Raw genomic sequence first — 20,513 nt, 5'->3', positions numbered from 1 at the left:
TGGCTGAGGTATTCAGAAAGGATATGCCTCTGTAGTTGGCTGGATTTGTAAAATCCCCTTTTTTGTGAAGAGGAAATATAATGGCTTTTTTGAAGCTTTGTGGTATATCCTCGTTATGAAAACATCTGTTAAAAGTGTCGGTTAGGGCTTTTGCATATTCAGTGGTGCAGTTCTTATAAAATTCGAAAGGAATTCCATCTTCTCCTGGAGCCTTATTGTCTTTAGAATTTCTAATTACTTGAATTGTTTCCTCAATATCAAACGGTGCATCAAGGTAGTCATCAATAAAACGGGGTTCAGCATATTGAATCTTAGGGGATATCTGCGTGATATTCAAGAGATCTCTAAAATACGCATGCAATTCACATGATTTGAGCTGTACCGATATTCTGTTTTTACTACCATTCATTATTTTGACTGCTTTCCAAAATTCAGCTGACGATCGTGCATTGTTAATTGAAGCAATATTCCTGAATTCAAATTCGATTTTTTTTGTTTTGCAGATAGACTTGAATTTTCTATTCGCTTCAGCATACAATAGCTTGAAAACAAGTGTTTCGTGTTTTCGGAGTAATTTAAGAAAAGCAAATGACTTGTTTCTCGCTTTTATACAATCCTGATCAAACCATTTTTGCTTACAGTACTCAATGTTTCTTGAGAATTTTAGGCTGGGTGATGCAGTCTTGATTATAACCGTTAATTGATCAATACTCAGTGTTTCTTCAAAAGTGATTTGATGATTTAGTTCTATGTTAAGCGAAGTTTGGTAATCAATTAAATTGTTTTTATTCCAGAAAAGCTTAGGCAAGAGAGTGAGCTCAGTTGTATTTCTCTCATTATGATTCTGAATCAGTTCAAATTCAACTTCCAACGGCATGTGATCGGAAAATATCTGACTTCCTATTCGAAAGTCTGTAATCAAACCACACCAGGTAGCATTGGCAAAACAATAATCAATCACCGAGCATGCAGTGCCTCTTATAAAAGTGAGCTCACCTTTTGAATCCCCTTCGCAACTTCCATTTAAAACATGACAATCAAAAGCATCTGTAAGTTCAAGTATTTTACTACCTTTCCTGTTACATATCTCGTCTTTGGATTGTCGGTTTGATTTCAATAGTTCACAATTTGTGCCTGACGAGAAATCGTTCTGGGAGAGTCCTATTCTACCATTGAAGTCACCTATGAGAACCAGATCTTTTGAATTTAAATCGTTAAGTAGGTCACAAAGCTTGTCGAATTCTTGTTGCCATTTGTTGCAGTTGAGGTAGATAGGAACCAGGTATAAATTATTTGTACTTACACTTAATTTTAGTACATGCGAGTTACATACGTTAACAAATTCTACATTCAAATCTATACTTTTACGGTATGCAAAAAGTTCACCTCCACTTGCTCTTCCGAATATGTTTAGTTTCTCTGCAGGAATCCATTTTAGTTCGTAATTTATAAAAATATTGTTAAATTTTACTTGATCAACATTTAATAAGTGCGTTTCAAATAAGAAGAAAATATCAAATTTTTTCAAATAATTAAAGAATTCAGTAGCATATAATTTGTTATTAATTCCAGAAATATTATAACTTAAGATTTTATATTTTTTGTTGTCTTGAATCGAGTAGACGGCTGGTGCTCATTGACTGTGCCTATCTAAAGCTCCAGTCATGTTCTGTACAGCGGCATTCTTTTGTCTTACTCTTCCTATACCTGTACTTGTACTCGCTGTCGAATTTGACAGTTGCACTTCGTTATCATTACTTGGGCTTTCATTCATAAGTTCGCTTATAGTATTTCGTACACCTGTTGAGATATTACCAAATATTTGTATCAAAGTTTGGATTCCATCAAAATTTCCGCACTTCAATCCATCAGAATTGTCCCATGTGAATATTTTATCCTCAACATGCAAGCGATCGTCTCTTAATACAATCTTTTTCTTAGGGAATTCATTGCGGAGTGGTACCATGAGTTTGATTAACTTTGATCTTCTTTGGCGTACATTAAATGGAAGGTCTTTGCTGACGGAGATACCAGTGTTCTTAAGTTTGGCTGAGTTTCGTAGGACACCCAAAGCTTTTTCACGGGTTTTCATTTGGATAACAATTGTGGCTTTTTGATTATCTCGGGTTTGGACTTTGAAGGCGCTCTCAATTTCAATGTTTGTGTTGAGGTTAAGTAGCCCCGAGCAAACAGATTTAGCTTTTTCTGTCATGTCCACATTAGTTTCAATTGGTAAGCGAACTATAAGATTTTTTTCAATGTTTTTTTGGATTAGCTTATCCATTTGGATTTCTAATGCCTTGTTTTTTTGCTCCAATTGCAAAATTTTGGCGGACATCCCATTGTGTTTACTTTTAAGTGCTGTGATTTCTGTGAACAGATGTTGGAAGTCGGATTTTGTGGGAAGTTCTTTGACAAGCTCAGTGTTATTTTCGCGGAGAATTTCTTTTAGTATCTCTTTGTTGAAAAGAACACTTTCATTGGAGTTAGACATGATGTGAAATTGTTTAGCGGCTCTTTTTCCCGTGTCGAGTTTTTCTGGCGAAATTTGTGCTAATACCCTTTTACTCATTTATTGAGGTTAAGCTTTTGGAATCAGAGCGCGTATTTTATTTGCCGATTTTTATCTTAATTCTACCACTTACTCAGAGTTTATTTATTTATTTTGCTAAACAAATATAAATAGCAGACGAATTTCATAAAGAATATGTTAAATTGACAGATTTATTTCACTTTTTTGGCTTTTTTCAGGGAGCTCTTATTTACACAACTTTTTCCACCGTTTAACAAAATGTCAATCCTCATTGAAATTCGAATATAAAACGTAAATTAATTAGCACTTAAAATCTGCTCCACAGTTCTGACCGAGCACTGCATTTTATTTTATATGTTTATACTAATTTAAATTAAAAAATAAAATTTAACTGAAGTCGAAGAGTTATTGGTTTGTGAGGTATTTGGACTTAAAATACAAAAAAACAACATCCAGTGGATGTTGGTTCTTGAACGTATCCGAAACGTAGGGAATTTACGGACACACACAAAAAAATTGTTTTTCTAATAGTTTTATATACTTTTTATAAGAAATAATTATGTTAAGCATATATTTTCTATCTAAGCCTTATTTATGCAAATATTTATCGTATCTTTGTGTCGTTCACTAAGGCGTATTTGTACTTTTTTTTTTAAACTATGTACAAATTTGTCTTGACTGAATATTTTCAAAAGTGATTTAGGGATGTGTAGTTTAGAAAATCTAGAATTTATTTCCGTTTAAAACTGTGAGTAACATTTTAAAATGTTAATAACGTAAATAAATGTCATTCTTCTTATTAAATTATGGCACCTTTTTACTATAGAGTTAAGTATTGAGTTAATTGCTCACTCAAACAGAACTAAGAACTCCAGTATTTTGTTTTAATGATAATGACAGCTTCAGTTATCTATGGCAGGTGCACGTTCTAGAAATAATAAACATTACATGCATATGAAGCTTTTCACTTGTCTGTTTTGTTTCCTTTTGGGGAAAATTCAAAGTTAAATTAACTAATTTACACGTCTGATAATTTCCACTTAAAAGGGGTAAAGTAATTTGTACTCCTTTCAAGCAGCCGTAGATTTGTTAATACTACTCTTTTACAGCATTAAAATGTTTCGCTTGTCCTATTAACTTCGAATATGAAGTTTTTATAATAGATTCGATTTAAATCGAGTCGATTTAAAAATGTATAATTTGACAGTTTTTTGGTAAAATTTGTAGAAAAATAAAATTTTAAAAAATGCACGACTGGGTGGTATGAACTTGATCATATAACCATAAGTCTGTTTAAAAATATTTCCTGTATTTTAAGATATAAAAATGTACCTGATTTTTCAAAAATACCTGAATTCTTCAAAATTTGTATTTGTAAGATCGTTTTTTCTTTTAATTAATTGTTTATATATGCAATTCTTAAATACGGTTCTACGGGGGTAGCCTATCTAGAGCAATACAAAATAATTTTGTTTTGTATTGAAAGCAGCAAAATTAAGAAAAAATATTTAAAATTTAATAGAAATCTATTGTTTGTTTGTTAGAAAATTCGAAAATTCCAAATTTCAATTTTTAAATAACAAATTTATATGGGTACTGCTAAAAACTAAAATATCCAAAAATTTGAGGAACACTTTTTTCGACAAAAATTAATCTTTTGGGATTTGTCCATTCTTTTCAAGATACCCGTGAAAAAAACTTAAGGTGGCACAGGCAGGGATTCAACCCAAAACCCACAAATACTCATAGTCATATACTTTAAACAAGGAGATTATTAACGAAAAATTGAAACACCATTTTTGTAAATCTTTATCTTTTACATTTTTCTTTTAAAAATGTTAATGCTACTACTTTTGAAAGAGTGGTGGGTCTTAAAAAAAACCTAAGACCATATTAAAAAATGTATTATCTTAATTTCCTAAATTAAAAATGGATTAAAAAGTAAATTTTGAAAGTACACCTACGCCTTTTATTGAAATTAAGATAAATTATAGATTCTTTCTGAAAAGTCAAGCTCATACATGTAAAAATACCCAAAAAATCGAAAAGTAGTTCAGAACTTTTCTCCTCTTATCAAAGACTTGTACTCAAACAATCATTTTAAAACAAGTGACAATTCAATTTATTAAATTGGAATGAAATATTTTTAATCTTCCTGTAAACTTCTTTTAAATTGAATCCTTTGTTGTTTTTTCGTTTATCCATGTAAAAATATTTCTTAAAGTGAATTCCAATAATATTGTCTTCAAGTGAAGAACATTGTACACATTTTTCTCATCTCTTTCACTCGCTTTCTATTATTTTTCTCAAGAAAATCAAACAATAATATTCCTTATACACATTTTCAATTGAAATCCTCTTTAAAGGATTTACTTCATCCATCCACTTTATCCAAATAACACCATCATATCAATTGATTTATATCAATAGAAAACATTAAAAATATATACATGTTCCTTTATATGTACATACGTACTTGTAGATAAAACAAAAATTCCTTTTCCTAAATCATCACTCTCCTTAATTGCACAACATTATTGCATTGAATGTTATAGGTCTGTCATTTTCATTGAAAAAGGATTTCACAAAATCCATTTTGTTGTCCTTGTCGTCATCGTTTCCTCTGTTTTGCAATTTCATCAACTATCTACTACTAAACTGTCTATGATTTCATACATATATAGAAAGAGGAAAAAAGTAAAAAGAAATCCTCTCACTTGATGATGTTCCTTGCCATTCAATCATTTGTCGACAGAACATCAGGATAATAAAACAAAAACCCCACCAACAGGTTCATAGTTCACAGACACATACTCGTCTATGCATCATTTCAATCAGTTTTTCTCTTTTTGTTTATAACTATAGATAGATAGATAAATAGAGAATTCGTTTCCGGTTGAGCTCCATTATCCTGACAGCATCAAGTAGTTTACCTATTCGACATCATCAGAGAGAAGGTCCTGCCTACTTATGTGCATAGGAAAACATTTACATTTTCATTTCATCAGGGCCTAGGCCCTATCACCTTTACGCAGTCAGTACCTTACCTATCATGAGATCAGTAATAATAAAATCAAAGCTTTTTTGCAGGACATGATGTAGTCTAGCTGTATCTATGAATAAGAACTTATAACAATCGAATACAATAGAAGGTCCTGATGTATAGGTAAGATCATGAAGCCAAATGGAACTTGAAACAACTTTGTTTGTTCTCAACCAACCGAATTGACACAAAACACCTCTGCTCCTGTTGCTGCTTATCCATGTCATCCTCCAGACTCAGAGTCACAGTCAGAGTCAGAGTCATAGTCCAAAGTAGAAATTACTCACCTTTTTCAGTAAAGGTCCTGATTTCATTTGATAATTTCATAGTCGTAGTCGTTCTCATTCTCGTTACATGAAAACGACGTACCTATGTAGAACTTTGGTTGTTACATCTACGAATCTGCCTCTCTATGAATCTGGAGTTTGAGTGTTTGGAAAGTCAGGAATGGAGTGATGATGTTTGCATAGAAATGTGTTTTCCATATTGAAAGGATTCAACCGCAGAACTTTTACCGAGAGAGTGTTTCAAGCCTGTACTTATAGCTATAACCATTCCTGTATTCGTATATATTGGTCTTTAATTGGTGAATGAGCGTGGGAAGTTCTGGGATTGGGAAATGACTCGTTCTATCCTTTCATGTTCTGTTGGCAATTTTCAAATGAATATTTGATTAGAGATGTCTACGTCGCTCGCCTCTACAGCCAAAGCCACAGCCATCGTCTCCGTTGTCATTTTGACATTCAGTCCCTTCGCACACGCTCCCAGGTTTCACCCCACTCCAATGAACTGAACTTCTTTCCACATCCTTTTACATAATAGAAAAAAGTTCATACATGAATTCACAATAATGCAGAGGAAAATCCTGATCCTGTGAGGAGTTGTTGGAAATACTTTTTTAATACTTTAAGACCCAACACTTTCGCTCGTCGTCGATGTCGTCAATCCAGTAAAAGGATATAACACTTACATATAAAAAGATCGATACATCTTTATATTGGGTGTGTGAAATTTGTTCAAGTTGAGTAACATGTATAACGGTACCTAAGCGATAATTTATTTGATACTAAATTGCCATCGATTGGCCTCCTTTGCCTTTGCTTTTAGATTTGTATTGCTGTTACAATATACTCGTCCTCCTGTTGCCTGGATGTTATACTATTGCCTTTTGTCATAACCCAAGTTGTGAGATGCTGAAAGGATTCGCCTTATGCTATCGAACCATGGAAAAAAGGGATTAAGTAGTTTATTCAATTGGATTAGAGGACTATTCAATGTGAAAGGATGTGTTGCGTTGTGTTGTATAGATGCGTGTCTGATGTAAGAAGGCTTTCATTTGTGTATATACGACACGTGAGAGAGTTTTTTCTTGATTTGGAACTTTGAAAGCTATTTGCTAAGAAGGCATCTGGAAGACTTTACTCGGGATTCTGGATACCTTTGTATATAGTTCTTGACCCTCTATAAGAGGGTTCTATTTGTATATAGAAGATGTATGAATGGATTTTCTTAACCTTATAAAAGATTTGATTTATTTGGATTTTCCTGGAAGAAATGAACTGGTGGTACGTGTGTGTGTGTGTGTGTAGGTCATGTCGCTTGTTGAGAAGTTAATTCTTAATTGTTGACTGGAATGCGAAATGATAGCAATTTATCAAATGAAATTATTTACAGAATCAAACTAGACATACGAGTATACGAGTAAATACTCTGATAAATATTTAAAACTTTTAAGATTGTAAAATATTTTGTATATTTTGTTCGGAAGGAACCAAAAGGGGATTTTTTAGATTTCAGTTAAAATGTTTATTACAAAAGTCTGTAGCTAAATGGTTGATGGCCAGCTGGATATTGGGATCTTTGTTGAGTAGATGACTGTGGGTGAGCTGGGTGTGTCCAATCAAGTTCAGGCTTAGAGGTGGGGTAGACAACAGGGCTGTAATTTTGTTTGATCAAAGAAAAGTAATGATGAAAACGAGACCAATCTATTATTTTTTGATTACGTAAAATGAAGCAAGTCAATTTTAAAATATCGTTTTTAGTAGAATGGTATTCTGAAATTTCTAAGTTTCTGTTTTTTCTGTAGCGGTTAATTTGGCTCCATTGTCTGCGTTCTCATTGCCTTTTACACCAATGTGAGCTGGAACCCTAAAAATCTTTACCGCTTTTCCAAGTTTGATGACGTTGTCTCTGATTTTGTTGGCGTTTTCGATGGCGGCTAAAGTTGAAAGACTGTCCGTGCATACACTGTTTTTTCTTGGATTTTTTTTACAGGCGAATTGCGTGGTTTTTAAAACTGCTAAGGCTTCGGCTGAGAAAACAACAAATATTGGTAGCTTTTCTGAAGAGATTAGATTGTTGTTTAAACCAACAATTGCGAAATAGGTATCTTCCTCATATTTTGAACCATCGTCAAAGACGATATTCCAATTATTTTTGATGAAAGGAATCATTAATTCATGAAAATGCTGAAGATATGCCTCTTTTGGAGTTGAATCTTTTTAAATTGAGCGAGTGTAGTGTTGATGGAAGGATACAGTCGACATCTTTTTTTTTTAATTTTTGGTTCAATGCCGAATTTTCTCGCATACATTAAAGTTATGTAGAGGGCCGATAGTTTTTTAGGTGTCTTTAAGTGTTTTAGGATTTTCTGAAAGTTCAAAATAATTGGAGAGTCATAGGTTTCAAATAATTTTCCTACAAGTCTTGATGTAAGGACTTCTTTTCTTTTTGTGATCGACGAAAAACGTCCCTCAGTTTACATTTTTTTTAAAGGACTTGTCTTAAAAGCTTTGAGGCTGGCTCTGATTGCGGCGTGATATGCTACAGGTTAGATGTAGGATTTTGCACATTTGCCATAAATAACATGCCATAATCAACTTTTGATAATTGTATGGCTTTTGTAAATTTAATTGGTTATCAAAACCATTCACAGTTTTGGACGAATAGAATTCTAAAATTAACTGTTAATTATTTAAGCTACACAAATAAAAAGCACTTTAAGAAATATTCAAGCGAGAAAAACTTGAACAAAACAAAATGCTGGTATGCGACACTGATAACTTCCCGTCTGTTGATTTGTCTTGCTTAAAAGGTTTGTAAAGTTTCATGTTTTGTTAAAAAATGTATCAGTTAGGTTAGGTTAGGTTAAAGTGGCTGCGGATTCCGAATCCATACACTTAGGCCAAAAGAGAAGGCCCATTGTGATACCAAATGAATCTAGAGAATTACTTCCCACTAGTAGAACGATTTTGAGCTTTTTATAAAGCGAAGGAGATATTTGATATCCTTTTTAGCTAGTTCACTTGGATTATCAAAAGAGTATTCTCCCAGATGGAGTTTGCGTCTTAGTGAAAGAGCAGGGCAAGTGCAGAGGAGGTGAGAGATGGTTTCCTCTTTTTCCTCGTTCATACTGGTCCTGCAGAAGTCATTTGAGGCTACACCAAGTCGTATTGCGTGTCTGCCTATAAGACAGTGTCCCGTAAGGACACCTATTAGGGAGCTAATAAGAAGTCTGCTTTGAGATAACAAGTCTTTAGAGCGCTTTAGGTCCAGTAAAGGCCATATAAGTTTTGTGGCTGCGCATGTTGGTAAATTGTGACACCTAGAGTTTGCTACCGCAAAAGCTATTTCTTTTAGCAGAAGTTTACATGTAGCTATCGGTATACATATCTTCTCCCTTTCAGGTAAAATAGGTGTGACAGTTCCATTTTTAGCGAGTTCATCGGTTCTACAATTTCCTGTGATGTCTCTGTGGCCCGCCACCTAACAGGGGTCAAGGTGAATGTTAAATTGCTGCGCCATTTCCATAAAAGACGATCGACAATCGAGGTCCGTTTGAGATTTGGTTGAGACACCGTCAAGAGATTTAATAGCAGCCTCACTGTCAGAGAAGATGAGGATGTCAGAAGTTGATATCACGTTTTCTCTTAGCCAGGAGAGAACCTCTTTGATTGCTAAATTACCGCTTGGAAGATGCTTCAATGATTAGAGAGGCGGAAGGAGATGCTTAGATTATGCTTTTATGAGTACACACCACTACCAACTCTCTCATTTGTCTTGGATGCATCTGTATAAAAATGGATGCCGTTGTCATCCAGGAGTTTTTTGTCTTCCTATTCATCTCTAGATGGAATGGACGCCTGGAAGTTTTTTTCCGAATTGGGGTTTTGGAATAGTGTAGTCTATGTATTAAAGAGGTTCAAAATGATGGAGTGCCCCACATTGTTGTTGGTCCATTGAGATGAGGCGTTGAGTCTTATAGCTGTACTCGCTGCCACTTGTTTGCTGAAGATGTCGAGGGGTGTCAGAAGGAGGAGAGTGTCTAACGCTGCTGACGGTGTGGTTCTTAATGCCCCGCTTATGCAGAGACATGCAGTGCGTTGGACCCTGCTGAGTTTGTCGTAGTATGTGACTTCCTACAGTGCAATCCACCATACTACACCCCCGTACATAAGTATTGGTCGGATGACCGATGTTTATAGCCAATAGGTTATAGGAGGTTGAAAACCCAATTTGGTTCCTATGGCGTTCTTGCAAAGGAAAAGAGCTACTGTAGCTTTTTTAACTCTTTCCTGAATATTAGGTTTCCAACGTAATTTTTGTCCAATATCAGACCAAGATATTTGGCTTCATTGGTAAAAATTATTATTACACCTTTTATTAAAGGAGGGATATTGCATTTCCGTATAAAAAGGACGAGGTGAATAATACTAAGACCGCAGTGATCAGCCCATGTAGTGAGCATATTGAGTGCGTTTTGGAGGAGGTGACGGCAATAGCATCATCATCGGCATACGGAACCACTCTGTAGCCTTCCCCCTCAAAGGATATTAGTAGTTCGTTTACCACTATGTTCCACAGGAGAGGGGAAGTTATGAGTTAAATTATTCTAAAAAAAAATTAAAAAGAAGGTGGAATGCGACCCACACTGATAACTGCCCATTCCGTCTGTCTATTTGTCTTGGGTATAAATTAGTAGGTTTTAGTGTTGGGTTAAAAAAGTTGTTAATTGAATTATTATCACAAATTTAAAAATTACCAACAACATTTTTCACATATAGAAATAGTTAAGTTTAAAAATCTAGTTTTATTAAATAGATTTTTAGTAAAAAACAAATTTGTACCAATTTTAGTAGCATTTCTTAAATTTTTACAAATTGGATGACTGCAATTAATTTGAGAGATATTAAAAACCGAACATCACTCTTTACCAAATTTGCGTACAATAAATACAATAAAATCTAGTTTTATTAAATAGATTTTTAGTAAAAAACAAATTTGTACCAATTTTAGTAGCATTTCTTAAATTTTTACAAATTGGATGACTGCAATTAATTTGAGAGATATTAAAAACCGAACATCACTCTTTACCAAATTTGCGTACAATTTTTTGTAGATTTTATTTTTTTTATGAAAAAACAGACTGTTGGATTAAATAAAAAGTAATGAATATCGAAAACGATACTTTCTGTGAAATAAAAAAAGTTTGAAGAATTTTTAAGTTTTGAAAAGCTAATTGAGTGGAAAGTAAATTTTGACCAAGTTTTTGTATTGTTTTTTTTTAGGATTTTATTTTTGTAAGAAAACTGTCAATTAAATTTTTTTCAAAATGTTACTAAATGTTGAAAACAATATCTGTTAAAAGACAAAAGTACTTTAAAGTCAATATCTCAAGGTTTTGAAAAAATATTTGAGTCGAAAATAAATGTTTACCAACTTTTATTAATCTTTTTGTTTAGGTTTTTATTTTTTGTACAAAAACTGTTAATTTGATTTTTCTCAAAATTTTACTGAATATTGAAAACAATATTTTTGAAAAGATAAAAGTAGTTTAAATCTAACACCTCAAAGTTTTAAAAAGATATTTGATTGGAAAATCAATTTTTACCAACTTTTATTACATTTTTGTTTGGATTTTTATTTTTTGTAAGAAAACTGTCATTTAGATTTTTCTTAAAATTTTTCTGAATGTTGAAAACATTATTCCTTATAAGTTAAATTTAAATGAAATCCATAATCTCAATTTTTTAAAAAGATAATTGAGGCAAAAATCTATTTTTACCAACTTTTGTTAAATTTTCTCTTAAGTTTCCTATTTTTTATAAGAAAAATGTCAATTCGATTTTTTTCAAAATATTTCCGAATGTTGAAATCAATACTTTGTATATGTTAAAATTAGTTGGAACCCATAATCTCATAGTTTTCACAAGATATTTGTGTCGAAAATCAATTTTTACCAACTTTTGTAACTTTTTTTTTAGATTTTTATTTTTGTAAAAAAACTGTCAATTTGATTTTTCTCAAAATTTTACTGAATGTTAACAAAAATATTTCTTTCAAGATAAAATTATTTGGAAGCCATAATCTCCAATTTTTGAAAAGATATTTGAGTCGAAATTCAATTTTTACCAACTTTGAGTAATGTTTTTTTTAGGTTTTTATTTTTTATAAACAAAACTGTCAATCCGATTTTTCTCAAAATTTTACTAGATGTTGAAAACTTAATTTTTCGTAGTAAAAAATTGTTTTGGAGATCAAATTATTTTGTATTGGTAAAATTTTCGACGTGACAAATTTTTTGGATTTTTTTTAAAGAATATATTTGTTTGGTATCACGTTACAATATATTGTACAAAATGTATTTCAATTCTATCGCGGTTTTGGTTCCTGAGATATTTTCTGCATCTTTCTATCTTATTATCTGTATAACAAAATTTGTTTGAAGTGTGGTTCTTGAGCTATGACGAAAAAAACGTCGCGAACGTACGGACGAACGTACACACGCAAGCACAGACATCTTTCTAAAAATCTTTTGTTTCGACTCTATATACCTTGAAACGTCGAGAAATGTCAAAATTTTCAATTTGACAAGTTAAAAATTCAATATCATATAAAATAAATTTAAAAAAGTACGTATACGTGAACGACTCAAATGTATGTAAGAAATGTTTGATAAACAAAAAAATTCATTATTTCATGAATTAAAGGCTGAGAAGAACATTTGTGCTTAAAAATATAAAAGTTTATAAAAATAACAGTTTAAAAATGTATAAATAAGTATAATTTTGAAAAAAAAAAATTCAAATTCTTTACAAATAAAAAAAGGAAACATATATTTTTCAACAACAAAAAATTATATTAACTACAGAATAATTTAATACAATGAACAATAACATTTTTGACATTTAGTTAATATTTTTGAAAATCGAAGAATCGGTTTTCATACAAAAATTACAAATTACACATTCGTAACAGTTAAAAATATTGCGTTCAAATAGTTGTTTCTTATAGAAAATATTGTTTCTAACATTTATTGATGTTTTTAGAATAATCAAACTGTTAGAAAATCTGGAATAGATAAAGGTATTGAATTCAAAATAATTTCTTATTGTTTGGAAAATTTTATAATAAAGTTGTGTAAACTCAAGATATTGTTCTTACAAAAATTCAATTGGTATTTTTTTATAATAAATAAGAACTTTTAAAAATGCTGCTAAAATTGATAAAAATTGGTTTTGCGTTAAAATAATTGTCGAAAACAAAAACAGATATCGTATGCTAAATATAGTTGCTAACTTCAAGTTACCTTGTTTTGAAAAAAAATCAACTGACAACTTGTTTAACAAACCACGAAAAGCTTACAATTATTTTGATAACAAAGATATTGACATAAAATTTTGTTATTCAAATTTTGTTTAAGTTTTAGAAAAATCAACAGACGGATTCATATGAAAAGTTTTTTGTATCCCAACCTCTTTTCTTGTGAATTTCAGCCTGTTTTAAATAACTTACCATTTTTGAATTTATAGCCTTTTCATTTATCTTTATGGATCAATATTAGAGACAATTTTTAGCTTGTTACGAAATTACAACTCTTGTTATAATAAAAGGGGGAAAACTCGTATTTTAAAATTGTATTCTTAGTTTGAAGTATTATCAGCACACTTAAGTATAAAATCAAAGTGACTCATATGAAAATTCATTGAACCCAATTGTCAATGACTAAACACAGTTCGGCGGAAACGGCCACTATCTTTCAGTTAATATTACCTCATGAGCTCTTCCCATATGACGCACACGTCGTCAGCATTTTTGAGTAGCCCAAAAGTTTAAAGCAATATTTCTCAATATTGCATGTTCATTTAATGTTTCAAAAACTTGCTTTTTTGCAATAAGTTGATTGTTACAGACAAAAATATATTGAAACATTAACAAAGCTATATATATTTTTTATCCGGCACATATACATATGTATTTTTGTATCCGAGTTGGATTCTTCAAAAATCTCACTGTTTTGTGCCTCATTTACTTTCTATATTCTCACCTCCTTTTTTATCAAAAAATTTTATATCTCTTTCATGAAATATAAATTAAAAAATAAATGAAACACTTTCCATCATTTAATTAAAAGTAAACAAAAGTAAAATCTTACAACAACCACAATCTATCATTTTGAAGTGAAATGTTGATATTCGCACCTTTTTAAATGATGGCATACAAAACAGACAACACACTACAAAAATTCAACCTTTAGTACCTTAGGTACTTAAAAAACGACATCAACAACAACAAGAAATGAGACGAGGATGTGTGCGGTTTGTATATGCTTCAAAAATTTGTTTTTGCATTAGATTATCTGTCAACGCAATTCTGTCCAAAACTTAATTAAAGTTAATAAAAAAGCCCACCGCATACGAGAATAACTATTATAGTGTATCTCAGGCTTTCCAGATTGAGTTATCAATCGAAAAATTGGGCTATTTTTTAGGAATTGAGCCATTTAATGGAAATTGAGCTAATTATTTGGAACTGTGACATTTATCGGTAACTGGGCTAATTATTTTGAACTGAGCTATTTATCGAAAATTAAGCTATTTATCGGAAATTGGGTTATCTTTTCGAAAATTTCCGAAAAAAAATAGGATTGACAGCCAAATTATAATAGAGCTATAAATAGCCCAAATTTAAACATAATCGTGCTATAAGTAGCCCAATTCTAATATTGCTCATAATTTTCTTGCGTAAACTTATGAAGCTTTAGTCAAAAACCTTTTTCTTTATGAACGCTATTTATCGTTGTTCGTTCCAAATGTGATTGGGCTATTATTTGGGCTACTTTTTTGGCTGTGCTTTAGGGCTACAAATATTAATAAATTGGATTACAGAGCGGATTCAGAATATGGCAACCCTGGTGTATGGTTTTGAAATACGTTTATGCATACAATAAAAATAGAAAAAATATGAGTGTTACACACTTGTTACCTCCAGATATCCTTGCTTCTTGTTTCTCTTTAGTTTCTCTAAGTTAATTAGAGTGCATGGATCCGGATAAAAAGTACAAAATAGAAAATAGAAGAAAAAAGAAACTTATCAAAACATCACAACACACATAATAACATACACAATACACACTTGCATACACAATTTCTGATGCAGGTTGGTAAGGGGGGAGGTATACCCCGCTGAACAATAAACAAAATAACAACATAAAAAACACAAAACCACTTCACAATTCAGCACAAGTAGACAACAGAATCACAATTTACTCTCGCTACGCTGCGGAGAGTATACAGAAGGAACTAAGCCAAGGCAAAAAGTCATCACATCACTTCCCAAACATTGACACTTCGAGTCATAAACTTAGATGCAAGCAAAAAAGTTCCAGCCATTTTCGGAAAATTATAAAGATTGGCCAACGTTTCGCGATTTATTTACAAGTAATGTTGATTCCAAAACCGATCTCACAGCCACTCAAAAATTCCATTATCTCAAATGGTTTTTGCGAGATACCGCGTTTGATTTAGTAAAAACAGTTCCGATTTCCGAAACAAATTACATTGAAGCATGCGAAAAGCTCGAACAAAGATACGATCGTTTTAATATAATTCCACAATTATATATTCAATGTTTTTTATCTTTGCCTACAACCACCGTGTCAAATGTACAGTTGCTTCGCTCCATTATTGATGGGCGGATTAAATTATTCGGGGACTTATTAACTCAAACCGGACGCGATCCATGGCTCATGTAACTATTGCTTAACAAAATCGTCACCAAATCGAGACAAGCGTGGGCTACAGAAGTTGGCTCTCGCGATGATTGTTTTTTGGATGAACTTCTGTGGTTTCTACAATTAAGGTGTGATGCTTTAGAATCGTGCCAATCAGTAAATTGTTCTAGTATTTCGCGACAAAAGACAATAAAAATAAAAGCTCATGTAGCCCAATCGAATGAAACTCAATTAAAATGCCCAAAGTGTCAAGGACCTCACACTCTTAGTCAGTGCCCAGAATTCGTTGCTTTAAATATTGAAGCACGAAGAAATTTTGCTAGAACTAAATCGCTATGCTTTAACTGCCTCCGTGTCTGTCATTCGTCAGTAAAATGTCGGTCTTCGTTTCCTTGCCGGTCATGTCAATCACGTCATCACTCTTTAGTTCATGCTAACGAGCAAGAAAGCATTTCTTCTGTCACATCCCCATCAAAAAGTTCGCCGGAGAGCTCACCATCGTCGTCGTGTAAACTCTTTACTGCTTCAACATTTAATCCTTCCATCGTCAATAATCATTCGCTTGAACTTAGTCCTCGTCAAAATATTTTACCTACTCTTGTCACCAAGGTTCAAGATAAGCATGGAAAATTCGTGAACTGTAGGGTTTTGTTAGATTCTGGTTCTCAGGTGTAATTTATTGTTGAATCTTTTGCACAAAGGCTTGGTCTGAATAGGAAACATCCTCGTATTCCGATTCTTGGGCTATCCAAAACTGAAGCAGGATTCACTAAAGGTTGTATGTCTCTGCAGCTTTTCTCACAAGACAGTTTCAGTTGTTTGTTAACAGATGCATTTGTTCTCAAAATGTTAACGTCTTATTTACCGTCTAAGTTAATAGACATTTTTGGTTGGTCACACACTTCTAATTTGGAATTAGCTGATCCTCATTTGAATGTCCCAGGACCGATTGAAATCTTACTAAGAGCAGACAAGCTATGGAGCGTTTTGAAAAGTGAACAGATTCGGGGTCCAATAGAAATGCCAGTAGCGCAGAATACGTTGTTTGGATGGTTATAGCCGGAGAAGTTTTTGACCCCATTACACAATCAATCTCTTCGATCAATGTCAGCGTTGATGTTGAGTCAATATTACAACGATTTTGGGAACTAGAGGACATCACGCCTTCCAAGAATATAGCTGCTATTAACGATCCAGCTGAAATTCACTTTCGTAAGTTCTTTTCTCGTGCTTCTAGAAGCAAATATATCGTTCAACATCCCTTTAAACATTTGTCACCATCGTTCGGGGATACACTTAAATCTGCAATTTCTCGTTTGTTATCTATGGAACGTCGCTTCAAGTCTCCATATACCCGATTTATGCGAGAATATCTTGCTCTAGGTCATATGGAACGAATTCGCACAAAAGACCTCTTGTGGAAAACAATTGTATCTACCCCACCATGCAGTATTTAAACCGGAGAGTTCTTCGACAAAACTGCGAGTTGTATTTGATGGGTCAGTGAAAGATTCATTAGGTCTGTCTTTAAATTTTCAGTTATTAATCGGTCCTCCGATCCAACGAGATTTGCCAGGGGTTTGTCTTTGCTTTCGCCAACATCGGTATGTCCTTACTGCCGATATAGAAAAAATGTTACGACAGATATGGGTTGGTTATCGTCACACGAACTTCCAGAGGATCATTTGGAGGGAATCTCCGGATGATGAAATTCAACACTTTACTCTTTTGACAGTCACCTACGAAACAGATTCGGCTCCTTTTTTATCGGTCAGGGTTCTCAAACGACTCGCAGAAGATTACAGCCCGATATACCCAAATGCCTCTCGGGTTCTCTTGAATGACGTTTAATAAGATGATGTTATGACGGGAAGCAATTCTGTAGAAGGCTTGATTTCTCTTCAATCTAGTACTAGTAGACTTACTATCTAAAGCTAGTCTAAATCTTCGTAAATGGACTTCTAACTGTTGGCCATTATTAGCTACCCTGCCTCAAAACGACTGCGAATTCTGTTGGACGGATGCAGAACAATCAAAGACATTGATTAAGATTCTAGGCATGTACTGGAAACCGGCTAAAGATGAATTTTCGTTTTGAATGTGTGAGTTACGCGAGAAGTCAAAACTATATCCGTTCCAAGAAATATATCGTCGCACAAGGCTAGAACTAAGTGGTGCGTTGCTCTTGAGTAGGTTATTTTCCCTTATTACAAAATTTTCTGCTTGGTGCGATTCGGAAATCGTTCTCCACTGCTTCTCTTCACCACCTCGTCGTTGGAACTCTTTTGTGGCTAACCAAACCACAACAATTCTAGAAACGGTTCCACTTAAATCGTGGCATCATATCGCGTCGGAATTCAACCCAGGAGATTGCGCGTCGCGAGGAGTTCTTCCATCAAACCTTGTTGATCATAGCCTCTGGTGGATAGACCCGCCATGGCTTTCAAAACCTGAACAGTATTGGCTGAATCCCATTTTTTCCCTAAAGGAATCGTGGATGAAAATCCAATTTTCGAAGCGAAGTAAAAGTAAACTCACAAAAATACACATTTAATTTCATGTGAACCTATTTACTAAACTCAAACTGTACTTGAATAGATGTTTACGTGCATGTTCTTCCATAAAGAAACCCAAGAAACGTGCATCGGAATGACCCTTATGCAACCATTTTCTTTCTCTACTATTTTTATAGACCTTCATTGCAGCGTGATGTTTAGATTGGAAGAAGACAAGAAAAATAGAATCTTATAAAGTACTATAAATATATGTACATATGTGTATTATCCTTAAAGTCGGCAAAAGAAAATAAAAGAAAATAAAAAATGGGGATTGGATATCTCAAAACTTAAACTCAAACCACTTGGTTCACTTGGCACTCACCTTTTTCCGGTACCATAGCTATCACATCCTGTCCTCGACATCTTCCCTTAGGTAATGCGTACTTGCTATCATTGCCAAGTGGTAAGGACATCTTCTCTACAACTGGTCCGGGTCCTGTTCCTAAAAATGATGTTGATTGTTTGGATGCATCAACCAATTGAAACAATGCCAAATGACCCAAAATACCGATTGCAATTGCAATTGTAAGAAGTTCTATCTGATCTTGAAAACCAAAACCTAGTTCTGGAAGTTTGCTAAACGAAGAACACCATCTGTTGATAAGCCTCATTTTCTCGTGTCTCCTCATTATTCTATACGTATAGATAGATATATCCTCAAGATTGCACTTATGTCATTAGAAATTCTCAAACCGGGTTATCTCAAGAGGTTATATTCGTCTTCGTCGTTGTATTAAAAAAAATAAAAAAAAAAAAGATAGACACAGCGACGTGTATATTCCGCCACTTGAATTCCGGGGCACTTAATGTTTTCCCTTGCCTTCGTCTATTTTTTCTCTAAGAGGATAATAGATTCCAGGTGAACGAGGAACTAAATAAGGCGCACAAACAGCAAAATGCAAAATAAGACGAGAGAGACGAAAGACACTCTTGACACTGACAAAGTCTTTGCTGTCAATATAGTTGCCAGCGAACGAGAAAATCCGTTCCCTTCTTATTTGATATCCTTCGAGGGTATCCTTGAATACTTCACTTAATTTTTTTTTTTTTTGATTTTGTACCTCTTTGGATTTTGCTTAAGACTTTTTTCGTTTGTTATCTGGGCTGATAGAGTGGTATTTGCCTTCAAGAACCTTGTCCTTTGGGTAGTGGGAACAAAAAAAGGGTACAAAACCCTGCTCTACTCGTACATACAATTTACTATATATTTTATCCTTGGCGAGGACTGAAGACGAAGAAGAGTGCAGCTTTAAGAGGAAGTCAACTTCAGCTAAATCCGCTTAAATCAATTTTATTTTGAACTGTGCGCCTTTTTGTGCGGGTAAAATTCCTTCTGCAAACGACGACTTGCGACGGTGTTTGTCAACTTTACCCAAAGACTTCGTTCTTCTTCTTCGTCGTCGGCGAAATCTTCAGCGTCGTTGGATTGGCGTGGCGTTGCTGTTGGTGTTGTTGTTGTTTTTTATTGGAATTCCAGATACGCGTAAGTTTGATAAGAAAAAGTTTTTTTTTTTTTGGGTTGATTTTGTTCTATTTTTAGGGCTTTGATATGCGAAGCAGCACTGTGACGTCTTTTTAAAGTGTGATTACGGAGAAAATTGGAAATTTTAGTTTTGGAATCGCGTCTGGGAGAGGAGACGTTATTGTCTTGTCACGCGTCGCGTCGGTCGTCGGTCGATGGTGTAACTGAAGGGTCTTACAACAAATGAGCACGTAGATATATAAGACTGATAAAAATATAAAAATGCATCACAGAGACTGGATGCGATGAGAGAGTTTTTGAAGAAAACAGAATTGAAAAATATAAACTTGCTGATAAGGAACGTCATTTCTCATTATTTGTGGTGATAAAATCATATAATTTTTGTTATAGAAATTTTTGATTGAATTTTATATTTATATATTTTTTATCTTACCACATGTCAATCTAAGAACATTAAAATAACGATGGAAAGTTAGGGAGGGAAGGGAAGAACTTTGATGAATGAATTTGACATTGATTTTGGACAGTAACTTTCAAGTCGAGAGCGTTAACACAGAAAATTCGAAAATTCCACTTTGGGATGTGTTCATAAAATGTAAAACTGGGTCACACGAACTTGATCCTAAATCTAGAAAGTATGTTTAAGAACAGAACCTTTGTCTTAAGATTAAAAATAAAAAAAAATATAAATTAGGTGGCGCAACAGTCCGTTGTAACTTAGAGCTCTCAACTATTCCTGTGTGCGAGTATGTTGTCAGGAATAGAGGGGACCTACAATTTTAAGCCGAATCCGAATAGCTAATTAGAGAAAGCACTTTTAATGGCAAGAGTTGCTCTTGGAGAATTTGTCAATTCCTCTCAAGAGGCAGTACTCGTGAAAAAAA

The 20,513-nt window shown here is 33.5% G+C and overlaps 1 protein-coding gene across 1 annotated transcript in view; it reads right to left on the bottom strand.

The window, feature by feature from the left end:
• The window catches only part of LOC129947608 (uncharacterized), a 71,012-nt gene extending 51,129 nt beyond the window's left edge, over window positions 1–19,883 (bottom strand). The window contains exon 1 of the mRNA XM_056058239.1: window positions 18,469–19,883. Coding sequence (XP_055914214.1) covers window positions 18,469–18,775 — 307 coding nt within the window. The 5' untranslated portion in view covers window positions 18,776–19,883. The remainder of the gene's footprint in view (window positions 1–18,468) is intronic.
• Window positions 19,884–20,513: the final 630 nt, after the last annotated feature.

The sequence above is a fragment of the Eupeodes corollae genome, chromosome 2, assembly GCF_945859685.1.
Source record: "Eupeodes corollae chromosome 2, idEupCoro1.1, whole genome shotgun sequence".
NCBI lineage: Eukaryota > Metazoa > Arthropoda > Insecta > Diptera > Syrphidae > Eupeodes > Eupeodes corollae.
Note: the sequence above shows the minus strand (reverse complement) of the source record. Positions and strands in the feature narration are given on the sequence as shown.